General features: G+C 38.0%; 5 protein-coding genes and 1 long non-coding RNA gene across 6 annotated transcripts; 2 read left to right on the forward strand and 4 right to left on the reverse strand.

The window, feature by feature from the left end:
* Positions 1 to 2,395: 2,395 nt before the first annotated feature.
* Positions 2,396 to 4,553, forward strand: LOC128361866 (guanine nucleotide-binding protein G(I)/G(S)/G(O) subunit gamma-5). The gene is made up of 3 exons (XM_053322439.1): positions 2,396 to 2,579; positions 2,778 to 2,926; positions 4,320 to 4,553. Exons 1-2 carry the CDS (start codon positions 2,499 to 2,501, stop codon positions 2,901 to 2,903), a joined length of 207 nt encoding a protein of 68 aa, XP_053178414.1. The 5' UTR covers positions 2,396 to 2,498; the 3' UTR covers positions 2,904 to 2,926; positions 4,320 to 4,553.
* Positions 4,554 to 4,671: 118 nt separating this feature from the next.
* On the reverse strand, positions 4,672 to 11,497 carry rpf1 (ribosome production factor 1 homolog). Its single transcript, XM_053322436.1, has 10 exons — positions 11,449 to 11,497; positions 8,537 to 8,929; positions 7,736 to 7,792; positions 7,530 to 7,610; positions 7,350 to 7,445; positions 7,009 to 7,162; positions 6,659 to 6,741; positions 5,986 to 6,167; positions 5,722 to 5,848; positions 4,672 to 5,391 (listed from the first exon to the last, which is right to left on the reverse strand). The coding sequence occupies exons 2-10, from the start codon at positions 8,786 to 8,788 to the stop codon at positions 5,350 to 5,352; spliced, it is 1,074 nt and encodes a 357-aa protein (XP_053178411.1). The 5' UTR covers positions 8,789 to 8,929; positions 11,449 to 11,497; the 3' UTR covers positions 4,672 to 5,349.
* Positions 11,498 to 12,774: 1,277 nt separating this feature from the next.
* On the reverse strand, positions 12,775 to 18,469 carry dnase2b (deoxyribonuclease II beta). Its single transcript, XM_053322977.1, has 7 exons — positions 18,412 to 18,469; positions 16,935 to 16,986; positions 16,631 to 16,805; positions 16,417 to 16,495; positions 15,336 to 15,497; positions 14,662 to 14,859; positions 12,775 to 13,883 (listed from the first exon to the last, which is right to left on the reverse strand). Exons 1-7 carry the CDS (start codon positions 18,467 to 18,469, stop codon positions 13,549 to 13,551), a joined length of 1,059 nt encoding a protein of 352 aa, XP_053178952.1. The 3' UTR covers positions 12,775 to 13,548.
* uox (urate oxidase) lies at positions 18,359 to 22,941 on the forward strand. Its single transcript, XM_053321740.1, has 8 exons — positions 18,359 to 18,516; positions 19,146 to 19,358; positions 20,470 to 20,586; positions 21,317 to 21,395; positions 21,691 to 21,877; positions 21,999 to 22,122; positions 22,490 to 22,573; positions 22,653 to 22,941. The coding sequence occupies exons 1-8, from the start codon at positions 18,496 to 18,498 to the stop codon at positions 22,725 to 22,727; spliced, it is 900 nt and encodes a 299-aa protein (XP_053177715.1). The 5' UTR covers positions 18,359 to 18,495; the 3' UTR covers positions 22,728 to 22,941.
* A 143-nt stretch (positions 22,942 to 23,084) lies between these two features.
* samd13 (sterile alpha motif domain containing 13) lies at positions 23,085 to 24,131 on the reverse strand (the record flags this gene model as incomplete). Its single annotated transcript, XM_053321743.1, has 2 exons — positions 23,085 to 23,921; positions 24,012 to 24,131. Coding segments are annotated over 2 exons (264 nt in total), but the record flags the coding sequence as incomplete, so codon positions are not given.
* A 539-nt stretch (positions 24,132 to 24,670) lies between these two features.
* Positions 24,671 to 25,631, reverse strand: LOC128361328 (uncharacterized). The gene is made up of 3 exons (XR_008321577.1): positions 25,485 to 25,631; positions 24,962 to 25,106; positions 24,671 to 24,713 (listed from the first exon to the last, which is right to left on the reverse strand). It is a non-coding gene; the product is annotated as an uncharacterized LOC128361328 (long non-coding RNA).
* Between the last annotated feature and the right edge of the window lie 44 nt (positions 25,632 to 25,675).

Consider the following 25,675-nt stretch of genomic DNA (forward strand, 5'->3'; position numbering starts at 1 on the left):
ATTCACACCCCCGGTAGCAATTTGGTTAAGTGTTGATGTGCCCAAGGACACATCGACATGTAGAGGACGACCGCTCTACCTACTGAGCTACAGCCACCCCCAAAAGCTAAATTTAGTCACTCAAATCACTTTTTGGCATTACAAAGGGAAACTGAACAATACATCCAGAGCATCTGTGACTCAAATAATAAGAAAGCTATCAAAACATATAATTTGTGCTCTTTATTTATTGTCTGCTTGATTAGTGGTAGTGACAACAGGTATGCAACATTAGCTGTAGACATTCTTTATTATTTTGGTGCACTCAATGCTGTGCATGTGTGGCCAGAGGAAGTTGTGATTGTTAGCAGTAAGAGGAATTATACAGCAATCTATTTGCTTTGAAAGCTTTATAACAGTCCAGCTCTCTGTGTGGTAAACTTGAGCATATGGTATGTTTAGGTGATGCTGGGAATAAAGGCAAGTCACTGGTCAACTGAGATGGAGCAAAGAAGAAGAGAGTAGGTGGCACCGTGCTGTGCAGTCACACAATTTGTTCTTAGCTTTGCTTTGGCTCAGTTTATTTACTTTTAATTTATGGAGGTTCAGTTTTACCTTTTTCATTAATTGTTTTGTTAATAAATATCACCGTTTTTGGGCATATCCCAGCCTGCTAACTAACCTCATTTAATACTAGCATGTGTGTTCCACATTCCAACTGCCTGCACAACAGACATGCTATTAGTTTTCCTCTGCCCATGTTGAGGAACCCAGTACTACGTTAGAGTACTACTAGTTTAGATTAGTTTAACTTTGATTCTAAGATGCTGTGACAAAATAAAATAAGTAATCTTTATATAAGGAAAATGCTGTCCACTGACTGAAACATTGTAACTAAATAAAGATAGGATAAGTAGGAAAGGGACTTGATGGTGTTCACAAACTATTTTTTTCCAGTTCACAAATGTACCAGAGGTCACTGGTGTGTGACCTCTGGTACATCTGTGTTCCAGAGCGTGGAGGTAACCTGACTGGTCCTGCAGGTTCCTTCAGTTATGCCAGTACCCCAGGTCATGAAGAATATGATCACCAGGTCAGCTGTGCCTAGGTGATCCGCACTGACCCAAACAAGGTACGTTTTAGTCTCTCTGAAGTGAAAGAGTCCTTTGTTCCCCCTGTCATTATATGGCAAAACGTTAAATCAACCATACTTATATAGCCCTTTTCTGGTCTTTTGACCACTGAAAGCAATTTTACACTATAGGTCAAATACACCAATTCACTCTGAACTGATGGCAGGCTGCCAACCTGTTCATCAGGAGGAATCTAACAGTCACTGGCACATTCATACACTGTTGGCACAGCCATTGGAAGCAATCTGTATCTTAACCAAGGACACATCAACATGTGGACTGGAGGAGCTGGGAATGGAACCACCGATCTGCTCCTGAGACACAGCTGCCCTGATATACTTGTCTCAGTCATTTAATTCTGGAAAGGTAATGTCCAGGTGGTTTATTTGAGCTTCTCAGCTAACAAAAGACCCTTTTGTGGAGGTTCTCTAAACCTCCCTCAGTGTTTCTGTGTAGGTTTCATAGTTAAGTATAATCAGTTTATCAATAAATGTTATTATCAATATTTCATTGTTATACATTGTTCATGTATACGTTTTGAGTTCTCAATCCGTGTGGGAGGTCACCAAATTCAGTGGGCACATATTCCACACTTGGCTCGTTTAAGTCTTCAGGAGCAAAACTAACCCTCTGTATATTGTACATTAAAATATTAAGTTAAAATTAGAAGCTTTAGAGGTTATGATGATTCAGGCACCCATGTTAACAAGGCATATTTTATAGTATATTAAAATAAGATGTAATTGATGTTATTTGATTACATTGACCCATTTTATTGATAACAGTTACGATTTATCTCTAGAGGTAAAGGTACAGCGTATTTTTGCATTTTCACCACTAGAGGCCGCAATTTTCATTGATCTGATGAAGCGTTCAAGTACTAGGGGGTTGTCGTAATTGTGTAAGAGAAGAATTGTGTTTCTTGTCCCCCCCCCCCCCCCTTTCTCTTTTGTTTCGTCTTCCAAAACTCAGTCCTGTTACCGATGTGAGTTACGTAGAGGAAGAAACCACATAAAATACAATCGGCAAAACCAATTTATAAGACAACTAAATAAACCAAATCACAAATCATATTGTCACCTATGCATTTCCCTTTTACGGCTCGGAGTGTATGGGGTTAATTTCAGAGCTAACATAGGCTACTTTCATTTATGAGTACGGGATACCCTTTGGTGGCTTTCTTCATAGAAAAATAACGTTGAACAGTCGTACAGGTTAAAGTGGTGAATTTACGAGTGTCCATTGAAGGCAACGATGGCAGACACTCCTTAGTTTCAATAAAAACCGGAAACTCCGCGCAGAAGTAGTTACCTACTAGATAGTTAGTTGTGAAAGTGTCAAACCCATTGCTATTAAGACTAAAGTCTCTCAAAATCAATCACAACAATGTCGGGATCATCCAACATAGTAGCTATGAAGAAAATCGTCCAACAGTTGCGACTTGAGGCGGGCATAAACAGAGTGAAGGTAACGGATGGGAGCTCTACGTCGGTTTCTCTTTCAGGGCGTGTTTTGTTTCTTGTCGTTGGTTTCTATTCTTTTTTACTCAGTAACAAAGTTGTCAGCCAGCTGTCCGGCTCTGCATTGAAAACACACTGCTTTCTGTACGTCAACGTTACGGGTGTCACTAGCTTTTTCTTGGTCCCGTGTCCCCCACTCTCACAGGTGTCGCAGGCCGCGGCGGACCTGCAGCAGTTCTGCCTCCAGAACGCCCAGCAGGACCCTCTGCTCACCGGCATGTCGTCCAGCAACAACCCGTTCAGACCGCAGAAAGTCTGCTCCTTCCTATAGCGCCGATAAAACAGCTTGCCTCTGTGAGTACTATATTTATTTTATTCCACTAATTACTTAGACCATTGTTAACCTCGACTCCTTCTTTCCAAACCAGTTCAATCACAATGGTCATTAAGTTAAGATAGATCTGACTGTATGATTAAATTACTTTAACTGTTTACAATAACATTTCCCCACCTTTTGACAGTGTCACTTTATCAGCGTTGGGAAGGTTACTTTGGAAATGTAATGTTACAGATTACTAGTTACCTTATCTAAAATACAAAGTAGTGTAACTTTTTCAATTATTTAATGTAAGTAATGTAACTCATTATTTGATTACTTTTGGATTATTTTTCTAATTTTTCTATAATATGCCCACCACCAAAATCTTAGTTCAGGTGTTTTTCATGGATACTGACATGATTTATGAGGGCGATCATTTTTTATAAAGCAAGATTTATCTCTCATTTAAAATGTATACATTATTTAATGTAGATTTTGGAATATAGATGAAGATATTTTATGAAAAATGTCAAAAGTCTGGCATGGGCTTGATTTCAACAAATTAAATTCAAATAAAATATGTAGTCAGTAAATTATTAAAAATGAGGAAAAACCCCTCCTGAGCTAGATCTTAAAGGTCTGACTTCAGATGTAATCCCCTTTTGTAAGCATCAACATTTTCATAAGTAACTGTAATCTAATTACACATTTTGTCTCTGTAACTTACGGTTTACAGTTTCATTTATTTTCCAATTAAATTGCGTAAAGCTGTTACATGTAAGTAGTTACTCCCCAACACTGATTATATTTGACAAACACTTGGCTGTACTTGACTTCATAAAAATTACTTCAACCATTTATAAAAAAAAACCTTTCCCACCTTTTGACAGTATCACTTTATATTGTATCAACTTATTTGACCATGTTAAAGGCTGCTGCTTGAGAGAAATACTCAAACCTAACATAACATCACATGTTGATGACTGTACAAATGGAAATATTCTGTCTCGTGAATCATTTAATACTCATTTCCCCATAATTCATTATACCTTTTGAAACTGTTTAGATCTTTGCTAGAATTTAAAATATTGTGAGTTTCAATTGTTGGGCTGCAAGTCGTGAAGTTTTAAGAGAACATATAATGATGAGTCTAGCAGAGTTTGAGGTTGAATGATGAAACGACAGCAGCTCCATTTATTTCCTGTTCTTGCTAATTTGTACATAAGGTCATGTTTTGCAGCTACATTGTCTGTTAAACCTGAAAACAACCTCTTTATATGCATGGATCAATAAGGCAGATTATATTTTCTGCTGTGAGGCTGGATTCTGTTTTTATAATTCGTAACTTTGAGATGACTGGTTATTGTACTGTGACTTCAGTAAAAGGCTATGCAATAGCAAAAACCAATACATGTAACATTTCCACAGGTTTTGGACAATGCAGTGCCTTGTGGACCTGCACCATGGACTGGAATCGACTCAGGAGCGTTAGGGAATTTGGGGACCTGCAACTAACTTAACTGTTTTTTTATTTTCACCCTTGTAAAGTTTCATGAGGAAACAGTTCCAGGTGCATATGTGGCACAAAAATGTCTTAACTGACTTTCTTAGGAGTAACCAACGATATCACACACACGTGCCTTTATGAACTGTACATTTTTCATGCCTGATTGCCAGAATAAATGTTATTTCCACATTTTAAACTTGCAGCCATGTTTATTAAAATAACAATATACATATTTTGACAGTTATTGAATACTTTGAATGTGTCATACATAATAATTTTGAAAATCCTGTCACGTACAAAAGTAGCTGCACTGTAGACACAATTTGAACCATTTACCTATTTCCTGGCTACTGTTGCTCTTTATTCACTGCAGCAGGTGAATGCACAGAAAGCTCATGCTGACTGGTAACTTCAGGTTTAATCTGGTAGAGTACAATCTGATTTTCAGATCCTTTTTGGGGACAAATCTATTTTGTGTATAGAAATAACATTTGATAGAAGCTGCACATCTGTGAATACAGTTTACATACAAACATGCAGGTCAGCGTTTTCAGGTCGTTTAAGTGGGGCACCTTCATGTCACATCTCTGCTGTTTACCAGCTGACAGAAAAAACTGTGGGTTACAGGCTTCAAACCTCAGCTCTGATGTGCCCATAAAACATATCACAAGATAAATTGTGGAGCTAGATGAGTACTGCAGATGCAAGTTTATAAAAGTCATTTTCAGGGAAAATGTGAATATGCAGCAACAGTCAAGTAGAGTCCAGTTGTCCCTGTTAAATTTGTTCTGAAAGAACAAGTATAACTGCTGCCACTGGTCATCCACAAAGAATCTGCTACATCCACTATAAAGTCCATCTGTGTGAAGTCACAAACAGCTGTAATATGTTGGATAAGAGATAGGTGTCAGGCATCCTCGTCCGGTGCAAAAGCTGGTGGCAGTTCTGCATTCAAAGCTGGAACTTTCTTCTGCAGGCGTCCATCTCGTGGCGCTGGAAACAAAGACAATTATTACATTTTAGAAGAAAAGACAGAAAAATGACACCAATTTCAATCCACATTCACAATACTTTTAACTTGTTGCTCAAGTTCATTGCAAACCTTTTTGAATGGCTGACAAAGCAAAGAGGTTGGCCACGTTTGCAAATTTAGGAAAATGTCAACGTGTGTCCACTGTGCATTTGGCATGACAAACTTTATTGGAGTGTAAAAATCACCACAAGCTAAAAAAGTCTTTAAACTATTTTGATATTAACGATGTTAATTCTATCATCATATCTCTTCTGCCAGCTCAGGAGAAGTGTGACTGCTGACAGGCTCACCTTCAGGACCCACTCGTACTCGCCAAACTTTGAGTCGAAGGTGCCTTTCTGTAGGGAGCGGAGTTTAAGGGTGAAGCGAGGTCCCAGCTCCTGAATACCAACTTTCTTCTCATTCTTGAAGATGTACCTTTAGATATGAAAATAACTGTTTATTTGGGCTCCCAACTTCAAGACGAAGCTTCTTGACAAATGTGGGCAAAAGGAGGGTTATTCAAGTATGCATCATGTCCAGGTTCAGTCACAAGTTGCAGCTGAAATGCTCACCTGTGGAATCTGAAAAAGATGAAATCTCTCTGGTTGTGGAACGTGGCAACCTGCCGACCCACAAACTGAGGGTCTTGTGGAAAAAGCGCAGCTAACAGCCGGCCGATGCTGTGGCCCAGACGTGTGGTGAAGTTGTTTAGGATCACTTCTGGAGAGTGTTCAGTTGGGTCCTTCCCTCGTCTCTGCAGAGACAAAACAATACAATTATGTTGGGAAACGCATCTACTCTAAGGGATGCAAATAACAGCTTGATTGATAAACAACTACTGGTCTCTATGCTTGTCCAAGACTTTGCTCCAAAGAAGACATTTTTGGGAAATACTGACAAAAATGCTATAAAGTTTGGCACAGCTGATCAAAAATACATCTAAAGTGATAACTGTGTGCCCATCACTATAAAAGCTGGCTTTCTCAGCCACTGCGTCCAGCTATTGCAAACAGTTTGTGTGAAAGCTAACATTAGATGTGCTTATTACATGAATACATCACAACATAAACTATGACAGCTGAAGATTCTTAATAAGGCAATAGTTTCCCCTCACTTCCAACTTTTAAACCACACATGGACCAACATTATCTCTTTCTAAACTCATTATTATCATCCTTATTTTTACCTTACTACAAAGACTGATAAAAATGAACAGGGAAAAAATCTTTGGATTTATCTACTCGCCTTCATCTCCTTACGTAGTCGAACACTGCTGATCTTGAAGTGTGCAGTCGGCCCGTCAGGTAGGTGACAGAGTACCATACCATCTAAAAGTCACAGTTAAGGTTAAATTGTACAGTCCAAAGGGAAAAAATTGACTTTCCACATATGTGAACTTTCATATTATTCCACTGGGTCAAAGGTTGTTGGTGAGTCATCATGTTTGGTAAAAAAAAGTGTCAAAATTGCATGTTAACGTTAACACAATTCTCATTCATGATAACAATTACATCAATGTAACACATCACTAGTAGCAGTCTAGATCGCTACATATCATCCTTTTATGCCTCTGACACAGGCGTTTTTGAGGATACTGGGTATCTTGCGGTCCTCGTTGATCACCATGAGGTATGTGAAGTTTCTGGCGACACACTGGGGAATGACCCTCTTCAGGGCCAGGCCTCTTCTGTAGTACACATGGGCGTTTGGTACTACTGTGGCCAGCTGCTCACAAAACCTCACTGTCCTCTGTGAGAAAGAACAGACAAATCTTTAAATAAAGTGCAGCAGAATTAAAGAAAACAACAGATACCAAATTTACAAATGGATCATCAAAACTAATTTCCTCAAGTGCACGTTTGCTGATTTCCAACATGATTAAGCTGAGAGATTCTGTCAAATAATAGACATGTGTAGCCAAGCAGTAGGCGCTCACCCCTCTGGGTCTGTCTGATGTTGTGATGAGCACTTTGGGGTTCGTTAACCCATTAAAATAGGCAGAAAATTCATCGGTTCCCTCATCAAAAGCCACCTGTAAATGACAGAAGAACACACACATTAACACAAATTTTGCACCAATATAACCTGATCCTGATCACAACCAAAACAGCCATACCTCTTCATCTTCTGGGTCGACTGTGGTCTCATCGTACACCCTCTGGTTTTCTATCGTCTTGGGGACCTCTTTTGGCGGTGCCTACATTTGGAATGGATATATTGTGTTTAATGTAAAAAGTCTTCAATTTATAAGATACACAAAAAAGTTAGTCTTTCGCTTTTAATGGCAACATTTGGGACAAGATACAGAGAAAAAAAACTCACCTTGTCACCTAAAGCTTCCCTTTCTTTTTTCTTCTTCTTCTTCAGCTGCATCTTTTGCTGAAATATGAAGACAAACAACACAAATAAACTCCTGAAGCAGTATTTTAGTATTATAGCAGGGTGAAGTGGAGCTTTAATTTATATATATATATAATTGGGTAGTTGGATGCAGTTGTGGCTCAGGAGGTAGAGCGGGTCATCTACTAATCAGAAGATCAACGGTTCAATCCCCTGTTAAAGTGTTCTTGGGCAAGATACTGAACCCCAGATTGCTCTCGATGGCTGTGTCAGTGGTGTGTGTGAATATGCATTAAACAGATCCTTATGAGCATGTTGTCACCCTGAATGGCAGCCTCTGTCATCAGTGTGTGTGAATGTTGATATGTATTGTAAAGCACTTTGAGTGGTCAGAAGAATAGAAAGGCTCTATTAAAGTGCATTTAGCATCTATTTTCAGAAGTACATACATTGCCTCTGAAATGCAGGAGTATAAAAATAACATAACACTGCAATATTCAAGTAAAGACTACTGAGTTACTACTATTAATGAGTGTGAACTGATTAGAAACCCCATCTCATTATTACACACACACACACACACACACACACACACACACACACACACACACACACACACACACATCCTCTAAAATAACCAATAATTTGAATCAACACGTCTGAAACAGTTTCAACAACACTTTATACCCTTTATGAAAGTGATATTTGTATTTGTATATTTAGTATAAAGCTGCTGGGCGTTTCCTTGATAATAACTCCTCTACATTTGTGAATGTGTGTTACCTTTCTTTTCTCCTGCTTGAGTTTCATGAACATGAGGTGTCTGCGCTGTTTGTTCTTGATTTCGGACACACTGAAGGTGGGGGGGAAGGCGGCTTCAGCTGCCTCGCTTTTCATCTTCACGTCCTCTTTATTATCAACACCGCTGCTGCTCTCCGCTTCTTCCACACTCTTCTTCTGCTTCTTCGCCTTCTTGTTCTTCTTCTTCTTACCTTTGCTGTCTGTCTGAGACACGGGGACCTCTGTGATATCCATCTTGTGTCAGACGTGTGTTTTGGCAGATGTATTCACGTGTGCTACTACTGTTGCCTGCTCGTACGCTTACATCCGGGAGGACGGAAGTAACTGATTTTCTGTCGTCGGTGGAAATGTGCGACTCCTAGTGGTGAGGAGGAGCTTAAATGAAAGGTTCACAATTTTTAAAGTCTGCCTTAAAACAATAGTCAGCTGCCCAAATTAACACTGAAATAGGCTTTTCTTGCCATTATCATTCCTCCTGTCCGTACTGACCATAAGATGATCCATTCATAATGCACTGAAGATGTAAGCCTCCTTCTGTGCAAAAAAATATTAAAAGGTTTATCTAAAGCTAATATGTCCAAATGTGTCAATTCAAGTAGATATAGATATAAGTCCCTCTATTTTCTTACTACACTAGTATACTATATTTCCTTGGACTACACTGTCCAAGGAAACAGAAAGAGGACATTTGATGCAAAAAAAAAAAAAGTCATATCAAGTGGATATCTGTCACATTTTCAAACTTAGACCACTTAAACCACAAAATTAGAGTAGACACACTCTGAATTATGACCACCATCACCTATGCTTTGTATTAAAGGGATTACAAATCCTTCAAATTAAATGACCAAGTAGGTTATTTGACCATGCACTCCTGATAGACACAGGTGAGCATTTTCTAATATGGTGCTTCTATTGGCAGTAATCAACAGGATAACATAATTTGTCTGTGCTTTCCAAAACTGTTACAATCACCGAAAAAAATTGTATGTCATTATATGACAACACTATGTTTAAAGTCTGGTTAGGTTTCAACACAAAAACCAACTGGGTAGGTTTGGGGAAAGATCATGGTTTGGGTTAAAACACTAACTTTGTTAAGGTTTTAAAAAATGTCTTGTGGGTTAAATGTATTATTTCTTTAAAGTTAGGAGACCTTTATGGCAATAATAAACACCACAGGATTAATATGTCACCTTTCTGTCATAGAAATGAAGAAGAGGTTCCAGGGTGTTCACCAGGGTATCAGATTTACTGTTGATTGTCTCTTTGCTGATTTGCTATCTGTTGGTGTTGTTATCCATGTATACATACGACAAACCAGCATCATTCACTTGGGGTAGCTTGTATAAAATATGCCTAATGACAGAGATAGATATATGCTATTATGTATTGAGCTGAAACATAAACTTGATAGTATAAATTGCTACAGTTCAATATTTCAACCAACCAGTCCGCCTCGTCTCCATTGTCATTTCAGCATTTCACATCAGCATCACAATCATGAAAAAGGACTTAAGACGAATCTCATAATTGTTCTCTGAAACAATTTTTAAAAAATCATAACGGAAAAGCATTGACAGAAATCAGTCCAGTCCTGTTTTTCAATTGCATATTAAACAAGTTGATGGTCTGATGTAATATATATTATAATGTTTAAGTTAACAGACAAGACAGCTAAATAATTCTACAATAAACAGTTTATTACATTAACAGATGAGTACCAAACTCTACATATCTTAATCTTGATTCAAAGTCTACTTACTATTTTTCCAGAGCTTTCAACCTTGAATCCTTGAACAGAGACATGGCTAATGACTCCCCTAAAAGAACGACACCCGAACCAATTTCATGTCAAGTAAGCAAACTTCATTGGTTGATGAAAGCAATGAGGTGTGGTTTAAAGCTCTGGCAATAAAGCTGGTAACCTGACCTGGAGTTAAGATTCTTTTGTCTGCAGTTCCCAAGGTCAAGAATGAATTTGCTTCATGATTTGAAGTGTTTGACTAAATGTTTTAATAATGTACTGTCTGGTCCTCATTGAACTGTCAGAAAAGTGTCATGGATCCTTGGTGAGGCAGAGAGACACGGCAAGATTGATGAAAAAAGTTTGGTTGGCAGCGTAACCCCTAAACTAACAGAGGATTGTAATTATGGCATCCTCATCTTGTACAAGTCTCTTGAATTCTATCTTCTAAACAAAGTGTAATAAATCAGTCCAAAATCTTTCACTGGTGTTCAGTTGGGTTAAGATCTGGTGACTGTGAAGGCCATAGTATATGATTTACACCATTTTCATACTCATCAAATCATTCAGTGACCCCTGGTGCCTGAATGGAAGTACTGTATCTGCATTTTATTCTCATTTATTCAAGTTTTTCCTTTAATTTGTCACCCATCTATACAAGTTAACTTTTTCAGCTGAGGGTTTTTAAATATGGCACATTTCAGGGATCTTGTAGGATTTTCATTTTTTTATGGTGGGGGAATAATGTTGAAAACAAGATGATGGAGTATCAGAGGGTGGTAAGAGTTATGCATTTCTATGAAACCACTTCCTGGACCTAAAAGATTACACCCACCAATAGTGCAACACCACTGTAACAGCTCAATTTCTCAGAGAGTGAGTCAAAGCAAAAGTCAACTTTGAATCAAATGGTTTTGTAGTTATTCACAGTGAAACACTCATCTAAAACATATGAAGCTCGTCATATATTTTACATCATGCTGTGTAAAAAGCTACATATTTTTAATGTTTAATGTAATTTTCTATAATGTACACATACCAGCAGTACTGAAGTAGTACAGAATACTGTGAATATCAGCCATTGCTCTTTGCCTGAACCAACATCCCAGTCAACAGTTATTATTTTAGACGTGAACTTTTTACTTACATATCTAGCCATTTCCCTTCACAGTCAACTGTAAATCCTTTGTGCAAAGTTGCTTTTGTCACTGTCACTGCATATGTGACTGATAGATGACACAAACATCCTCATCTCTAATATTACTTCTGCTTCCTTCTTCCTTGTTCACAATGTCCTTATAGATGATTGATTGGTTTTTTGCATGACATCAGAATGTTGACATGCCTGTTATAAGTGGGGCTCAACTTAAGTGTCTAATGAATATGAGCTTGATATTGACAAGACAGAGTTACTTCCTGAACTGTATGTTTGTACCATTTCTTGATACACATCTTGACACATTCTTTAAATTAAGAATTAAATTAATACTTTTTCAATATATTAAATGTATCTAAGAAAGAATAATCATTATGAAAGTGAAATGTTATTTGATAAATTGCTTGACACAAACTGTATTACTGCTCCCATATGGCACTTCCAGGGCATTACAACAACTACAAAACATATCTTCTCACTGAATGCAGGATTCAGGACCTGACAAAAACTGAACAGGAAAATTCAAAACTACAACTGCTGAAATGCAAAGTTAATTTCGTCAGTGTGCGAGAACAAGTTTGTTCTCTTTGCGTCTGCTGGTCAAACCAGTTTTGTCACCCGGTGTACATGAATATTATATTATGGAGGAGACACGACACAAATGTTATCATCAGTTACTTTTGATGAAAACAATTGTGACAACAATGGTTCTTGCTAAATGGGCTAAAATAGTAGCACTCCGACTCGAATGCCCTCATGGGTCGATGGGAGAGCTGAGGTCAACTTCACAGGCCTGATAGTGTCAACAGCTGAGAAATTAAATGGCTGCATTTGCAGTAATAATACAAAACACATAAACATTCTTGAAATAAGATGATTTACATTGGAAACATGAAAGAATCTTAACTGTGGCTGAATATTTATTTTCCATCAGGAAAATAAGAATTTAGCAATCAATAATAGGCTAAACGAAAAGAGAGATAAAACAGAGAAAATACTGAACTTACTCATTCTGACCACTAGGTGACACTGTTTACACAAAACAGTGAGGTCCTCAGTTGTACAACCAGTGCATCTTCCTCAGGAGGAAATAACTGTCCAGACATGACAATGGCAATGGAGTAACAGTACCCACCGTTGTAAAATACAAAAAATTAAATAGATTCGGATGATGATAGAGTACATATACTTGTATTTATTCAGGGACCTTTCACTGTGAGGACTGCTTAGTTTCATCAGATTAATCCCTTTCTCCAAGATCTAAGCCACTAATGTCCTTGATCTTTTAAAGTGTGGGTATATTCAGAACTTTAAGTACTTAATTTAGACTAAAAATAAAGGTTCTTATACTCAAAGAATTACAGGAAAGTAATGCAGTGCTATTAATGAAGTTTTAATGTAAATGTCAGACAGTGATGACAACTGATACACTTGTATTTTGCATCTTTATTAATTAAACATATAGCCATACTATATGGCCTAAGTCACATTATACTATAAAAATTTAAAATACTCATACAACATTTAAATTCACAGAACTGGTGAAAGACATAGATTAATTTTTCCTGTAAACAATCAAAGGCCTGAATCACAGAAAGGGCCATGTCAGCATATCAATACCAATTGGACCATGGAAACGTTTATGGATTAACCTATTAATTCAAAACATATTTAAATATATTTTGAATATGTTAAATATTTCCGAACTCAACAAGGTGCTGCTTACAAGGGGGGAAATTACCTGATAAAGCAAAAATTCATATACTTTTGTGTTCTTCTGTTACAATATATAAATGTACACGTTACAGATTTCCAGCTGAAGCATAAATGGAAGTGGAATAATATTAACATAATCAGTCCCATAGATTGCTATGAATATGTTCTTAGCTAAGATCCAACAAGCTAATAAAGACGCTAAATGTAGCTTTAGTTTCTAAAATTGAAAGCTAATTTGATTGTGGCCTGATGGTTGCATGCCAGACACTTTCAAACCTTAAACATTCCACATTTAGATCCCTAAATGTGAAAACAGATTTGACCTATTAAGTGTAACACTGATCCACTCTCAATCATGCTTTTTTTCTCTTTTGTTCAACAACCAATGTACCAGTCCACCACCTGTCTGAAGGCCTTGTAAATCAGAGGGTTGAAAGAGCAGACCAGCCCCCCACCACGCCACATTTGGGCCCTCTCCCTATTGAGGTCTCCCAAGCAGGTCACCTGGTCCTTATAAGCCCGTGACACACACCACTTTGAGTGGTCGTAGTGAGACTGGAACAGGACTGATCCAGGAAGCTGAATCCTCTTGATGTTCATGACGTGTTTGGGCAAAGAGCAGTTGGACGGCAGCTCGTGGCCTTCTGTCTGCCAGCTTTCAACCAGCAGATCGGCATCCAGGGCCTGGGCCACCCAGCCTGTGTAGATATCTGAATGAATGCCAATCAGGGGTTAATTCAGTTACACTTTGATGAAAAATGTCATAAACACAGTGGGGTGAGGAAATCTAAAATGGGCTGTTACGATTCATTACAAATGTATTCTAACATTCTCATAAAAACATTGTTTGTCTTGGAAATGTTCCAACAATATAAGATTAAAGAGAATAAATAAAACCTCTTGAAAATAACTGGAAATGTACATTTAAATAAAAAGTTCTTACAGCTGGGATTGTGCTGTATGCATGCTTATTTTGATGTTCAATGTTTTGAAATGGGCTCTCTGTGATGTTTTACAGCACAAATATAACATTCATCCTCAAGACTAATAATCTTATTGATCATATAGGTCTGGGGTGGGGTGAGTTCAAGTGTCACTGTTCGGGGATGATAGTGTGTCTGCCCCTGATAATGAGTGTCTGTGTCAGACAACTTAAAAACAAGATGGTATAGGAACAAGTTTAGTGCAAAGTTCTGAAATTGTGTAAAAAGTCCAAAGTTCACAGCTGCGAAGTAAGTACTCAGCTGCCAACAATGGTTGTGAAACTTTGTTTTCCCGAAAGGCCAAAAAGGTGCTTTTGCTGCATCACAAACACATGTGTGTGTGTGTGTGTGTGTGTGTGTGTGTGTGTGTGTTTGTGTGTGTGTGTGTGTGTGTGTGTGTGTGTGTGTGTGTGTGTGTGTGTGTGTGTGTGTGTGTGTGTGTGTATAGAACAAAAGGCAAACATGTAAAATATAAATGACCAAGAGAACTCAATGAATACTTTACCATCCACAAAACGTTCAGATTTGACAAAACTGGCAAACTTCTCCCCCTGGATGGAGAAGAGCTGCTCCACTCTCTTATCTGAGGCCAGCGGAGGTTTGGAGCCCTCACATAATTGAGCCAACTGTGGCAGGTCGGCCAAAAATGCACCGGGCACTGAGCAGTTATAGAAACGCGGGAACAGGTACACCATCTGCTCCGCTGGATAGGGAGGAGTGTGCATCACAAAGAAGAGAGAAATAATATATATTGTATGTTAGAAAATCTAAGGGTGCACAAAAGGCTGCTATAAAGATTGACAGTAGTCCGATACTGAGCGATACCTTTTTGCCGATATACTGTATATCAGGCTAATTGTCTATATATTGGATAGCTATAGCTGAGTGTACATAGCATGCATTTTTCAGTTTCAATTCCTCAATGTCATGGATCTTCCTCTCTAAGAACACAGCTACATAAAACGTTTAATATTTCATTTATCAATTTCCTGAGCTGATTACATAAAAGTGAAATCTCAAAATATCATTGAGCAAATATGTTGCAGGTGTGTGTACATTTGTAGTCATGTATGTGTGTATAGGAGGCAGTGATGGCCTCACATGACGTCAGTGTGTTCATGTTTTTTTGTTTTTAACAAATGGGAGACAAGCCCTGTTGCTCTATGGCCGCTCACTCACCTATACGGAGGAACTGGGCATACTGGTACGTCACACACAGAGCAGTCTGGCCATTGATTTTGCCAGAGGAGGGGTAACGGTAGCCTTTCTCAGGGAAGGAGGGGAAATGGGGGATGCTGTGCGATAGCCAGAAACCTTGAGAGTGGTCAAAGTGCAGTAACCCTGCAGGATGCACACAATCGGTTAGAAAAGTACATGCAAACCAGCACGCACACTTGCAAACACATCAAAGATATGTTGGGGCAGTCGTGATCCAGAGTCAACAGTAGTTATAAAAACAGATGCTCTTTGCCCGTTACCTCCCCCTGAAGTCCAAACCATATTGACTTGTTCTGTTTTGCAATGTCACGGCATTGCAAAAATAAAACATGGACCCGGAAATGTATTATCATTTAAAGGACTAGTATGTAACACTTAATGGGATATAGTGGTGAGCATGTAGAATACCCCTTTCCTCACCCTCCAAGCAGGGCTTTTCAAAAAAATCACAAAAGGCCCATCCTAGAGCCAGTGTTTATTTTGGCCATTCTGGGCTACTGTAGAAATATGGCGGTGCAAGATGGCGGCCTTTGTGGAAGAAGACCCACTCCCTGTATAGATATAAAGGGCTCATTTTAAGGTAAAGAACAGATATTGTCAGGTGATTATACATTAATAAAAGCATATCACTTGATTCATATACAACTAATGAATATTATATATAATTTCTGCAAAGTCTGCTCTGCTAGATGCCACTAAAACTTACACACTTGTCCTTTAATGTCATACACACAAAAACACACACAGGTCCCTGAATTCACCATATTGGCACAGCTTTTACATTAATCAGGTAAATTCTGTTAATGAGAAACATCCTCTGTTGGTATCACATTTGGAGGGCAAGCTCTCCAGATTTCAAGATCTCACACATATGACTACATCCTGACTGTACTGTACTGTATTACCTGGTAATGTACTGTATGTGTTAATACATTAGGTATAAAGTGTTATTAACCTTGGATCCATGATCAATATTCAACATATTGGGAAAAAAGCAAATCTTCAAAACATATAAAAACAAAGATGGGTTTTTCGACTGTACCTTTAGTGTGTCCATAGCCTTTGATGTACTCCAGGATTGGCGGTGCATCATTGTAGAATGCGTAGACTGAGCTGTTAGACTGAGGGAAATACTTATTTCATACACAATAGTACATGAAGAAGTGTGCTTTTTGGGATGCAATTTATTTTTATCATGACTAATTTTAAACATAAAATCCTAAAGACATTTAACTAATTTCCTTCTGTTTTCTCACCTTGTAGGCCTCTCCTATGTAAATCTGGTTCAGTGTGTTCCCTATGGCTCCTTGACTGGTGTTAACTGTGAATTTACTCATCTGCCAGCTCCCTACTGAGGAGTCCAGGTACATGTAGTCTACACCACTGCCGACCTCGCCAATCTTATACCTGGGCAACTTGTAGATGATGAACCTGCAGCATAGACACACAGAAATATACCTTTCCTTTCGTATAGCTTGGAAAAGACAACATGAAACATTTCAAGCACCATGAATAAAAACTAAGTTTGTCATCAAAACTTCATGTAACATATCAACTCACCAATCAACAGGCTCACCAGCTTCATTTTTACAGGAAATGTCAGTACTAAACACTGTGGAACACAAAAACATGACAATAATCTCTACACATAAACTGATGTATGTGTCCATTGTGAACAACTTCTGCAGTCGAACTGAACACCGTAGTAAAAAAAAAGGGAATTTGAAAATCTTTTTGTGTGTTTCATGATTGAGTAACTACGAAAGTGAATACAACACAGCTGCTGCTAGTACATGCAAAACAGGAAGTCATGAGATGTAGTCACATGGCAGGGGAATTGTGACGGGAAGATGGTAGTTTATTCAATTAAATAGTTGGTTCTTTCACAGGCTCCTCTAGTGTGTAAATAACCTTTTAGTCTATACAGTACCTTTATTTACCCAGTTTTTGTCTTTTTCAGCACTGTTCTACAGCTTCACAGTGCAATCACAGTTATCTTTTATTACAAATGGGAGCGCTGAACTGGAAAAAATCTGGTTGAAAAAAAAAGTGTGAAATGAAAAACTTTGCATTCTATTTTTAGCTGTCAGTTAAATTAAAGATGATAGATCACATAAAAGTTAATCCAGATTGTTCATCACTCTTCAAGCCTTAACCTGGAAAAGATCTGCAGGGTATCCGAACCGATAACCCTTTCATTAAAAGGCTTGGTAGTTTATAAAGTGCATGGCTGGAATAACCTCCCGTGGGGCCCAGTGGCCAAACTCATAGTACTGTAGAGCAGAAATGATTAAATCATCCGACTGATAGACAATACATTTTTTAGACAATTGATTAATCATTTTAAGTCTTAAGTCTGTAATGTCAAATGCCCCGAAATTCACTGGTACTATGTGAATATTAGTTTTCACAAATCCCCATTATAGTAAACTCGGCAGTGGCAAAATTGGCAGTGGCATAGACTACATGTTTGTGTTTTTGATTGTTGATCAGATAATAGAGGTAATTTGAATATGTTAACTTGGGTTAGGGATGTTTTTTTTTGACATTTTATACACCTAATCTTCAATTGATGATAAGAATTGAAGAAAAGAATTGACAGACCCATTGATAATGAAAGTAAGTGTACGGTTGCAGCCTTAGAGTACTCCTTTAATAGAACAATACTACCTTTTTGACCTATTTTGAGTCACTCTTCAAGACCAGGATTTTACTATTTTGGGGAATTTACACATGCACACATTTACACAGGTAAGGATATTTACTGGGGTGCAGCTTGTCTCAGCTTTTCAGTGTCAAAAAGGGACCTGACTGACTGCACAAGTGCAAGAACCAAGAGAAAAGACGATTAAACAATAGGCAGGTCAGAATACAACATAACAAAAATATGTCCATTTGAAAACGTACTTTGGTTCTCTAAATCTACATGTGTGCGGTTGTGTGAACATCTGCACAGGTAAAACAGGTTCAGCTTCACTTAATATAACTTCCAATGGCCTGAGCGCAAACAGAGGCACGCCCTCTCTACAAAAGTCACATCCAACACCGGTGAAAGCCTTCTGCTGGAATTGGGACGGCAACTGAGGAGGACACATAGTAGTTAAAAGGAAAGGAAGATACCATGGCAACTGCTTCAAATCAGGTAACAACTCAGCATGTTATACATAACATTACAATTTCTGAAACACAGAACAAGATTATTGTTTTGATTATCAGAGGCTACCTAAAAGATTCAGCACTAAGTTTATCTCATTTTGGGGTCAGTGACCACAGGGCCAAGCCATGTTAGAACTCTAAACCACTGTCAAACACTTATGTTACAAACTAATATCAAAATATTAAGTTTTATAATCATATATCTTATTCCTCTCACAGTGGATATTAGATGGTAAAGTATATACATTATAGACAATATCAATTTGAAAATTTCATGATATGATATTACCATCTTGTGCAAGTTTTATTGAAGGGAATTCATTTTATGTAAAATAATCATGCTCAAGCATGAATCAGGAATCGGTAATCACACGAAATTCATATTTCTATCAAAATATGCCTTCAACAGCTCATGTTCACACAATCTACAAACTGCACAATAACAGAAAAATGTAGCACATTAAACAGTATATGTTTAAAAGTCAGCATAGAGTTTAAAATTAAAAACATACACACACGGCATAAAAGCATACACACACATGGCATAAAAACATCAGGTAACATAATCACCTGTTCAAGTGTGGCATGTCAGTGACTTTGCTTGTGTGTGTGCAGAATGTGGAGTTTGTACGAACAGGTTACGGCAAGAACATAGTGAAGGTGCTGTTCATCAGGAGACAGGGCACCCACCACGACATTGTCGAGCTGAAGGCTGATGTGGAGCTCACACTCAATTCACGCAAGGATTATCTGTATGGAGACAACTCAGACATCATCCCCACCGACACCATCAAGAACACTGTCCATGCCCTGGCCAAGATCAAAGGGGTAGGCTGCCAGCCTCTTTTGACGGACATAACTAGCATATTAATATAATGTAGCTTCTGACCCCAGTGACCTCATCACCACACTTGTATTTGATTATTCTTATTTTTATGAGTGAGTGAGTTTGAAAGACTGTGCAACATATGTGTCTGTCACCATTATGTTGCACATTTATAAAAAGCAGTGGTACAATATATTGCAATGTATGCTAATGACCTAAGAATATACTACATTTATTACAATAACGTGACATCATTGACACAAGAGAGATTGTATAATCCAGTAACACATTCAACACCTTAAAAGTTTCTGAGGCCTGAAGCAACATTACTCAACCCAGCCCATAGGTTTAGTAATGGGAGCTCATCAATCTAATACATTATAAAAAACACTTTCAAATTAGAATACTGTAGATACAATGTCAATATAGGGAGGCAAAGGCCAGAGTGTAAGTTGTCAGAAACCATGATACATTTTTTTAAAACAACCTGGCATTTAAGTGTCACCGTCAACAATAGTACACAACGCTATGCTACCCACATCATGAAATTGACATTAGACCCTAGTGATGTCATTAATATATTTGTTGACAAATAGGCCACCGGTAATTGTTAAGCTCAGGATTTTTCTTCCTGTAAATCCTGATAATTTAATTAAAAATATCATCAGGAGTGACTTTTGTTTCTCAGGGTGCAAGAGCATTAAATTCCCTTATCTACATTCAGGAGAAGAAAGTTCTTTGTAGTTGTAGCAGCAGCTGGATGAAACTCTGAGGTCCAAAGCAATCATTATAATTCCTTTTCTTAATTTATTTTGGGGGTGGTTTCCAGTTAAATTAAATTAGGAATATAGGAAATACAGAGGATACTACACAAATACTAGACAAAATAATACAACTTAAGTTCAGGGTAACTGTGTACAGGTAATTGATTATATAGTCACAACTAAACCTCTCTCTATCCAGAACTCATAACACACTAATCGATCTAGTTAGGACTTTACTCAGCAATTTTATTTTTACTACAATTGTCTTATTATGACAACTTCTACTCAATCATAACTAAATCTTTTTTGAGAGTTAAATTCCCATATTTCCATCACTTTTTGTGTCCAGGTGAAGAACATTGAGCAGTTTTCCCTGGATATCTGTCATCATTTTCTGACCTCTTTCAACCATGTGCTGCGGGCCAAGGTTTGCATGGAGGAGGCTCCATGGAGAAAGTTGGAGAAGGTAAATATATTACAGTATTATAATTTTACTTGTCATAGCTGGAAATGTGCAGGTTGAACTAATGATGGTAACAATGGTAACAACAGGTAATTACTGTTATTAGCTCCACATGTGCTTCTCCTGCTATGACATCTGAAAACATCAGATCTGATTTTATTATCAGTAATGTGTTATTGATTCAAACTATTAAAGCAGCACCATAATTAAAGAGCATCTTAAAGAGTAACTTCAGGACCCAGTGACATCATTGATGGGTGTGGTTAACAGTGCAAACAAAAAAACAAAAAAGCACATATCTTAGAGTACCCATCAGTGATTCTGGCCAAAAGCGGAAAGAGACTTAGAACATTCAACAACAGAGAACAAAGAAACACTGCTTTTCAGCCAGTCATTTTGGGAAATATGTATAAAAACGACAACTCATTGTTTCACGGGGGTTATGTGCTGGACTACATCTGACCAGTAATTTCCTGTAGTCTCCACTTGTTGCCTGGTAACTGGTCCCAGCATTCATAATTTGTGTACAGACCATATGTACTATGAAAGTGGTATCTGGCGCTCAGCAAGAAAGCGAACAAATGTATTTCCCATACTGTTCAACTACTGTATTTCTTTTGACTTGTTCAAACATGTGAAATATCCTTTAAACTTTATATTGTTTTAGCCATGTTATTGAGTGTGAATGTCAGTGAGTAATGGACAAAAATGCACACTTTTCTCTCTTTCTCAGAACGGGGTAGAACACGCTCATGCATTTATCTACAGCCCAGAAGCTCATCGTTTCTGTGATGTTGAACAGGATCTTGGAGGTAAGCACACACACGCACGCACAGACACACAAACACATTTTTTCTTTTGAGATGATTTTAAAAATGTCCTATAACATGGTAAAGGACTTCAGAATTTAACATCCCAGCTTCCCTCTGGACATACCACGTTTGTATTTGAAGCGGATGTTGTTTAGACAAATGAGCAGGGTACATACTTGGTCAAGGCTGAGGTCTGCTTTCATTCTACTGCTGTCAATGAAGAAGCTCCTGGGGCTCCTTTAGTCTGTCTGTATTGTGATGTTTCTGATTATTCCACACTTTCTGACCCTCACAGGAGTCCCAGTGATTCACAGTGGGGTGAAGAACATGACGTTGTTGAAAACTACTCAGTCTGGTTTTAAGGGTTTCCACCGAGACCGCTTCACTACGCTGCAAGACACTGACGACAGGTGTTTCTGCACCGCGGTCTACTCTAGGTGGCGCTACAACAAGGTTCGGGATGTCAATTTTGATGCAGCATGGTAAGTGATCAGTTAATGACTTATTAAAGGAAAACACTATATTAACTGCACATCTTCATTATAGGTGTCTGAAGTCACCTATTTTGTAAATCTAATGATCACCATATCACTGTACTTACAGGAAATGTGTTAAGGAAACAATTATTGAGAAGTTTGCTGGCCCCTATGATCGCGGCCAGTACTCACCATCTGTGCAGAAGACCCTTTATGAGACACAAGTTCTGGTCCTGGATAGAATTCCTGAGGTAGGCCCATATGTTACACTAACAGAATAATGTACTCACAATCACTTGTGGATTGAGAAACCTTTTTTTTCATTTATAAAATCAGGGATGAAATCTGTCATTCTGACACACTTTCTACACAGATAAACTCCAATTTACTATTCAAACAATAATAAAGGCATAGATGTATGTTGAATAATTTTTGTCTTCTACATTTTTCTCTACCTTCCTTCTTGTGCACACACAAAAACAAAGACCTTCAGTAAAACTATACTATAGTAAACTAGGCTAAATTCTAGAGAACATCATTGACTGTATATAATAAAGTATTTATATATAGTCAATGTATTCTAGAAAACTCAGACAGTTAAATACACTTGTCTTTCAGGTGGAGGAAATTGAGATCGTCATGCCCAACCAGCATTACTTCACCATAGACATGACAAAAATGGGCCTCAGTAACAAAGACGAAGTAAGCTGTTACAATTTATCTTTCAAGGTGTTTAACCGTGAAATTATTTGGCTACTGACATCCTTTTTTCCCCTAACAGGTTCTTCTACCCCTCGATAACCCCTCAGGAAACATCACAGGGACAGTGTGCAGGAAACAGCGAGCCAGGCTGTGAAGAAATCACAAATCCAGACAAAGCTGCTAATGTGATCTAAATATCGACCTGAATATGCTATTTAATAGAGAAGCAACTCTGATGTCATGTGGATCTAAGCAAGTTTTGCATAGATAAATAGGAAATTTTAAAGTAACACCAAACATGATTTTATCTTTTGATCATGTAATTTGAAAATTCACCTAAATAAAAATCACCATCATCAATAACTTCATACACTAATATTGTTCTTTGGTGAGAAAAGAGCACCATTTATTGCAAATCTTTGATTCAGATATTCAAACTCCAGTGTTATGTTGCACATATACATTGGTCATACACACTTCAACACAGTTGTCTTTGTGACAATGCTGAAAGCACCACATGTAGGAACATAATAAGAATATATACACATAAATATTTCCATATCAAGAGCCTTGAGCCTAGATAATGTAGGTGTGCAGGAACAGAAAGGCTTTCAGATGGCTCCTTTTGTCTGGGAAAACAAAATGCTTCATTGTTACATGCTAAGGACGACTCAAGGACTCAGCTGCGCAGTTTAGAGCATAAAAACTTGTTTTAGGGTAAAATAGGATGCATCAGAAAAACGTTCTGCATGTATCAAAGTGTTCAGGTACGACAGGTCAAACACAGTTTTCAACTATATATAATCTTATATACAAATACTTTTTTTTAAAACCAACATAGGTTAATTCACTTTGAGCGCGCGCACACACACAAACATGAACATGTACGTACGCGCACACAAAAATCATACCTGAAGGACCTCATCCATAAATTTTCTTGTTTTAAATAAAACACACACAAAAATAAAATACACTTCTCAAGCTGCAGAAATAAGAATGGCTGATAGGGTAAACAGCTGAGTGGACCCCATGTGCAACCCATTTTCTCGGGTCCACAGTTATAAACTTATAAAACATACAGCATTCAAATAGATCCTGTTAAGGTGCCACTGTGGCCAGAGGAGTCTTTGTGAGTTAGCAGCTAACCTGGAGTTGCCTGACATGATGATTGTCACTGAGGTGGGTGTTAGGACGGCCTGCGGTGCTACGAGGCGTTGCTCTTCAGGTGTTGAGTTTGCAGCGGCTTTACATGGTACTCATAGATCTTCAGTGCAGGGCCCAACTTTATCGACAGCCCCGTCAGGACATCGTTACGGGTCATCAGGAGCAGGGATTTCCCATCGATTTCCTGTCAGGCAGAGAGAGAATTTTTTGATAAGACATCCTAATTTTCTAGTCATCACGTGACAGGAATTTTCAGCAGAAAGAGAACTCCAACCTGATCCTGGAAAGCCGTGGCTTGCTCCTCGAACCCTGTTGCTTTGAAGTAATTGACGACATCGGTAACGCCCCAGTTGGCAGGGTCTGGCAGCTGACCGTTCTCCACTGGGCTGTGGGGTCACATTGAATGGTCTCATCATAATGTGCACTCACACTAAATCAATCAATGAGCCAATAGCATCGATGAAAAAATTAAAACAGCGATCATCATCTTTAAGACACACATTGATATTGACATTCCTGTTTTTCCTCCGCAGCACAGCAGACAACACAGTTTTTCAAAGAGAGGCAAAAATCCTGCTTTAATATATAAAAATAGTAACTCAAATATTCTTCTATAGTGTGTGAACATTTTAAAGCTCAATATATCAAAATGTGGCACTTTATAATGAACAGATCTATTTTCATTTTTTTGTTTTTCATTTAAATGTCTGGTTGAGCTCAGAAATAAAAATGTCAAATGATATTTTAGTTGCTTTTTGTGATTTGATGTGAATGGAAGTGATGAAGTGTGTTAAATTTGCATGTGATTTTCGTCTCATATCAATTGTTGCCTCCTGAATCGAATCGATATATTATCTTATCCTGAAGAAACTTGTGATTTACACCTCTAAAAACAATATTTATATATATACTTATACTAATATGAAATAGTACCTTTTGGTGTCAGCAGAGCCATTTGCCTTGTCTTCCATGCCAGCTGTGAACAAAACATCTGTCGTTAAAACAGCTGGATCTTTTTCATTACACTTATTTACATTCATTTGGATCTTTTTTTTGGCCTCAAACAAGTTCCTGATCTGAGTAGACACAGAAGGAAAACAAAACCATGTCAACCAACTTCACGTGGTTCAAACTGTGATTACTGTCAAACAGAAACCATAGTTTGACTGTGTCTAAGTGACATAACAGCAGCCATTTAACCATCAGTGGCAAAATCAGACTTACAATCTGTAACGTTGCAGTTAATTTTCATCAGATGTTTTATCTCGGGGAGCTCAGTGGGTCGGCAGATCAAACACCATCATTGTTTCTCTTTCACTCTGGCATCCACCGGACGTTTCCACTCCGGAATACCACTGATATAATATCACTGTTAAAATAGGGAGAAATAGGCACTAAGCCCAAAACCAGCGTAAACACACCAGAAAAAAGCAAAACAAAGCTGGTGTTATGTCAGTAAGCGTTGCAGTGTGTAAAAATGACGACTGCCCCCCATTAAAAAACTCACGCTGTTAGCTGAATAAAATATAGCAGTAGAAAATAGCAGTATAACGTTACACAAAATCACGAAATTACCTTAATTGCCACGTACACAGCCAAAATTCAAAAACGACACTCGCAGATAAAAATCAGCAATACCATTACGCTAAATGGCGATGAGTAATATTTAATCGCTTTCTCGTCGTATTTCGTGTTTAGCTTACAGGGGTAGTTAGCTGGGTTTGCTAATACAAAATTTAATAGTTACCTTATTTTAGAGGATTCCTGCTTGACAACAACAGTTCGTCCAAGCTAGTTATATTTTACAAGGGACTAAAGGGCGAGATTCACTTGATAAAAATAAAGATTTAATCAAGTAAATCCAACTAGCTTCTCTTCATCGGTTTAGCTTCCTTCGCCCACATGACAGCAGAGGATCATGGGAAATGAAGTTCTTTC

The sequence above is a fragment of the Scomber japonicus genome, chromosome 7 (assembly GCF_027409825.1).
Source record: "Scomber japonicus isolate fScoJap1 chromosome 7, fScoJap1.pri, whole genome shotgun sequence".
Taxonomy (NCBI): domain Eukaryota; kingdom Metazoa; phylum Chordata; class Actinopteri; order Scombriformes; family Scombridae; genus Scomber; species Scomber japonicus.